This window comes from Alligator sinensis, unplaced genomic scaffold, assembly GCF_000455745.1.
Source record: "Alligator sinensis unplaced genomic scaffold, ASM45574v1 scaffold745_1, whole genome shotgun sequence".
NCBI lineage: Eukaryota > Metazoa > Chordata > Crocodylia > Alligatoridae > Alligator > Alligator sinensis.
Window position 1 is genome coordinate 1,806,139 of NW_005842119.1, and position 5,522 is coordinate 1,811,660.

Below are 5,522 nucleotides of genomic sequence, written 5' to 3' on the forward strand. Positions count from 1 at the left end.
GCTCGTGCGCGCGGCGGCCCTGCGCCCCCTGCCGCACGTAGGCCGCAGCCACCAGCCTCTCGCTGGCACCGAAGTTCTCGCCGTTCATGGAGCAGGCGGGGAAAAACGACTACCCGTGGTGCAACCGCGTGATTCAGGCAGACGAGCAGTCTGCGCATGCGCCGGGGTAGTGTGTGACTGAACCGCCCCGGGCGGGGCTCGCTCTCCCACACACGTGGGCAGGTGGTGCCCGCTGGTCCCTCTCCGGCTGCGTCACACTCTGGTCCTGCGCATGCGCAGGCCGCTAGCCTGCCCGAATCCCCCAGGGGGCCTCGCTTCGCGGTCTGGGTTGGCGGCCGTAGGCGGGGTTGCCAGGCCTTGGAGCGCGGGGATTGGTCCGCAAGTTGCTTTGGGTCCTAGGGCCCCTCAGGCGTGTTGCACGAGGCAAGTGCTGCTCCCATACAGAATCAGAGGGTGAGGCTGGAGGGGGCATCAGGAGGTCACATCTAATTCAGCCCCTGCCCAGAGCAGTGCGGTCCTCACCTGGGGTCCGAGCAAGGCTTTGTCTGCCCGGCTCTGAGAAACAAATTGGGCCCCACGTGTCCCCTGCCCACTCCAACGTGTCTGGTACAGCAGGCAGGGCCACACTGTCCACTTCATGGGACTCTCCAGGGGTCTGGAAATGCGACAGCAGGGAAACAGTGCCACTGCCACTCCGCTGCTGCCAAATTTTCAGACCCACTGGGACCCTGAGGGGGGCTGCATGACAAGGGCTGGATCTGGCCCACCGAGCACTCTTGCCTTAGATGTGAAGCATACATAGGCCTCTATCCACCATATACTTGCCTTGATAGTTTATGTAAGCAAAGGTAGCTGCATATGTGCCCCAAATTAAGCATGTGTGTTAATATGCGCAGGATCAGGCCCATGGGGGGTGTACACCATGATTCTCAGATCAGAATTCTGCAGCACCCTGGGGTGCCATGACACCTTTTTCAGGTGCTGTGCAGTGCCACTCAGGATTAGCGCCCTTAAGACAGCTACACGATTCACAAAATAAACCCAGAGATTTTCAATAGAAATCCACAGTGTCAAAAAAACTTCTGACCTGTTAGGGTCTGTCTGAGTTCTTTTCAACTGAAGACTTGCTCTATTATTTGTCAAGAGTCAAAAGGACGAGTAAAAGCTAGAAGCTGGCATTTTCTGAGGAACGTCTTGAGTCTAAAAAAGTGGAGAACCTCTGCTGTACAGAATACATTTTTTAGTTGCTTCAATATTTTTTTTATTAAACACTACATAGTTTGATATTTAGACTAGACAGGATTAACATTTTTTTATTTCAAATGTTTGTTGTATAAAATCAGCAGCACATTATTTTGTATTAAATGAGTTTAAGTTCTGTAGCACCTGTCAACTCTTTGTTAAGAACACTGCTTTGGTATTTATATGTGCAGTTCACTACTTCAGCTGAATGTGTTTGTTTCTTGACCAAGTTATTTTTAGGTCCTATATAAATATTAGACCCTTATGGCAGACTGTGTTTGATAAAACTAACATAAAAAAAAAGTATTAGAAGACAGCATGCTATGAAAACTTAGAACATTTCAACATTTCTCTGCAAGACAGAACATTATATTCTGTGTATATGGCTGTCAGATTTCAAAATACTGGGTTCCTTCTTGAAGGAGAAAGAATGATATAGATTAAGAGTTATTTTTATTAGGTATAGAATATGATATATTAATTATTTTCATATCACAGTAATACCTTGTATTTTGTTTGTATACAGATGTATAGTCACATATTTATTAATTTCATTCATACAATTACTTCGATAGCAGGACATTGCTGAGGTGGAGAAGCTCGGGAAATTGCTATGTGAGGGGGTGCATTACATATAAAGTAGTTATTGAACTGAGTGAATGGACTGATGTCCATTTTGATGTCTCCACTTGCCATCATTCAGCACAGCCACTATCAAAAACGACTTAACTTTTCTTTGTTTTATCTTAATGCTCTATGCTTGTCCTTTCACAGCAACTGATGAAATAAGTTTGAATTCACAAAAGCTTATCTTGTATATGGTTATTAGTTAATCTATAACTGCTTGATTTAAGTAACACAGCTAACTACCTCTCTTGGTTCTATCTGTCACATCCTCGTCACATATCTTTGCTCTTTAAAGCTTCTCATAAATCATACACAAATGTGAACTTTTTCTCCCCATTTAGTTGAACAAATTTATCTGCTTATTTGACTGTTCATAGGAAAGAAAATACAAAATCTGAGTCGTCTTATTCAACAAGCCTTTGGTCAGGTCTGACCTGAGTGGTGGCATGCTATACCAATCCCTGGATAAAGACACTTCTCTATGGACAGAAGTATGCTTTAGTCTGCTTTGCTTGTATTGGAACAGCAGGTGGAGATCCTGCATGGGTAGATAAACTCCTTCTGTTTGCCTATGCAACAGATGGTGGCATAGCTATTATGGAAGAGTTGTAGGCAAGCTGTTTGTCATTCTGGAAAACCAGTTGCATTCATTATTTCTTCTCTGAGAGAGTGTACAGGCCACCACTGGTCTCACCACAAAATACCAGCGAGGCTATTTCTTTATAGCAGAAATAAAGGAATGATATTTTTTTAAACAACATTCTGGCTAGATTTCAAATTTTGTAATTAGAATATTTATATTTGAAGAAATATACCTGTTCTCTAGCAACTTAGTTTTGAAGTGTTACTTTTGAAGTTTTCTTTCACATTACAGTTCTATCTTTAGCAAGTTAAATAACAGTGGAAAGGTACATAGTGACTTTTCTAACTAATAAACTGTAGCTGTAATCAGCTTGATTAAGGATCTGTGAGACTTCTTGATGAAGTAATGCCATACCTATTTGTCTTTCTGTTCATAGTTTAACTGATAAGGTTATTTAGCTTATTCAAACATAGAAGAGCTATGTTTTAAATTAATTCCCTCACCCTCATCTTAGAAATAAAAACTTTTTGTTTTAAAATTCACCCATTGCAATCTACTGGACTAGTATCACTTTAAGGAATATCTTTGTTTTATTCCTTATTTGAAAGTACCACCAGAGGGCGCCCAGCTAAAGCAAAAAAAAACCCAAACCCCACACAATTTAATAAAGCAACCATGAAAATCTACTTCTACATATCCTCTTTGGAATTTTCCCTCTATGTCCCTATGTTTCCAAACTGTAAAATGTAAATTATAACTATCTAGACAGAGAGATAGTTAGATGGATTAGTTTCGATGTTCAAATAGAAGAAAAAATGATGGAATATATCAACGAAAAGAAGTAATCTAGACATTTCAGCACTTATTTAAACTAATAATTAGTACTTAATGGTTAATCCAGAAATTTGAGATAATTAAATATGACAGTTTGTAAATGATATTTAATAAAAGATTACTTTTAACTATGGGCCTTTGCTAACTAATATTTTGAGCCCTACACTAAATCCATGAATGAGCAATGAGAGAAGCTGTTCAGATTATGGGTGTGTGAAAAAAAAAATCACAGAATTTCCATAACACAGGGATCAAAACTGTGTTAATACTTCCCATATAGAGTAATACATTTCTGAAGAAGGAAAAGGAGATAGGAAGAGTTTTCAGTTGGTTCCTTTACTGAAAGAAAATAATTTTACACTTGCCCTGCTCAGTAGCTGCATACTGAAATAGCCTAAACACCATAACATATAACTAATATACCTGTGTGGAGATGCACTGGGCCTGATGATCCATTTTGCAGAGCAAGTGTAACATTCTCCCATTCTGGTTTGGTAACTTTTTACACCCAGTTTGCACAAAGATGAAAGACTATGACATGCAAGACTGGAAAATCAAGCCCTGTATTTCCCCTCTTCACATAAAAAATTACCAAGCATAAGAAGTTAATTAATTTGGGTTTATACTAGGGATACATTTTGCCAAATATGCTCAAATTCAACAAAAATAAATTTAAAAAATGCAAATAAGATTTTATCACATGGTTCTGATATTAATAATTATATAAGCAAATCATACACAACTTGGCTCCAAAGTCCAATGCTAGCAGTTAAGATGAGATAAAACAAAGACCAGTTAGGTATTTGTCTGACTGTTACTTGTATCCATCGCTGAACAAAGGAACCTCAGTTTTTCAAGTGGTATGTTGAGTACACCACCAAGTTGTACAGTGATTGATATTGCTCCCACTTGAATTTTACTTTGTGATTCTTGATCCTGAAATATAACTGCTTTGTGCAGGTGTATTTCACTGAAGTACTGGGTACTGCACTGATGAAAGGATCCCTCAACAAGGCAAGACTGCAGGCTTCTCAGGGCTTATACAGGGATACAACCAACGATAACCTCTTGTCTAGATAATAAAAGGCAACTTTCAAAATGTGATTATAGCAACCCAAAACAACACGCATACCTAGTGAAGTGTTTCTACTTTCACATGGAAACAAGAGGTTTGGATGGCCAGTACACTGGAGAAATTGTTGGGAGGGAGAGAAACTGGAGATGCTGGGGACTGGTAACTGTTACCGTGAAAGAGAGGCTAGTGTGGGATTCTGGAAGAAAGCAAATTAGCAGGATGTTTCTGTGAGCAGGATCTGTTCTGATTAGCCGCGACACAGTTAAGTGTTTGTAACTGAATCCTATTTCAGTTTCAGAGTTAATAATGCATGGAGGGAACAGAGTAGGTCACACCTCTTCTATTGTTTCACACTATCCCCAGACAGACATCAGCTGATCCCAACGTCAGTTACACTCTTTTCAACAAGTTTCCTTTCAGCCACGATCTCAAAACTTGATCTGTTATCGTAAAAGAACAAATTCCAGGGGACAACTTTGCAACCAAAAGCGAATCCTGTGTGAAGCGCAGGCACAGGCCTCACAAAGCGTGGCCGCTGCAGGAAATTATTTGATGCTTCCAGTAAGAAAATCATAAGCAAGGCTGGAGATCGGCCTTCAGCGACTTGGGAGTCTCCTGGCAACAGATTGCTGGAGCAGAAACACCGGCCACAAATAAACCCGCTAGGCAACAGCTCGCTTTGCACACTGACAGCTAAGGAAAGGTGTTTTCTAGCTTTAAATGGGGTGGAATGGCACTTTAGAGACTGCTGGGTCAGATGCTCTGATGAATGGGTCATAATAATATAGAATACAGCATATGGCCTCATAATAGAATAGAATATTCCAGCCCTTAACTTCTATGATAAAATAAGATAAGATATTATATGACATATTAAGGGATGAAATAATATAATATAATGCGATAGGATGAAGTGCGGGATAAAGGCTCGGCGCCCAGCAGCCGGAACAGGAACAGGGCAGAGTGGTGAGCTGCCCCCAGCGGTGCCGCCTTCCAGCGTCGCTGGCCCTTTAATTCAGGTGAGCGCTGGCACGGAGCCCTGGCCCCGCCCCCCAGGGACACGCATGCGCGGTGCGGGGTCTGGGAGAAGCTGGCGCCATGGGCGGGCAGTGAGCGGCGGCGGCGGCGCCCATGGCGGAGCGGCGCGCGGAGGAGCCGGAC

The 5,522-nt window shown here is 42.0% G+C and overlaps 2 protein-coding genes across 2 annotated transcripts in view; one reads left to right on the top strand and one right to left on the bottom strand.

The window, feature by feature from the left end:
• Positions 1-246, bottom strand: part of SEPSECS (Sep (O-phosphoserine) tRNA:Sec (selenocysteine) tRNA synthase) — a 52,981-nt gene extending 52,735 nt beyond the window's left edge. The window contains 1 exon segment of the mRNA XM_014520466.2: positions 3-246. Coding sequence (XP_014375952.2) covers positions 3-88 — 86 coding nt within the window. The 5' untranslated portion in view covers positions 89-246.
• A 5,023-nt stretch (positions 247-5,269) lies between these two features.
• The window catches only part of PI4K2B (phosphatidylinositol 4-kinase type 2 beta), a 44,125-nt gene continuing 43,872 nt past the window's right edge, over positions 5,270-5,522 (top strand). The window contains exon 1 of the mRNA XM_025205574.1: positions 5,270-5,380. Within this exon, the coding sequence (XP_025061359.1) occupies positions 5,270-5,380 (111 nt within the window). The remainder of the gene's footprint in view (positions 5,381-5,522) is intronic.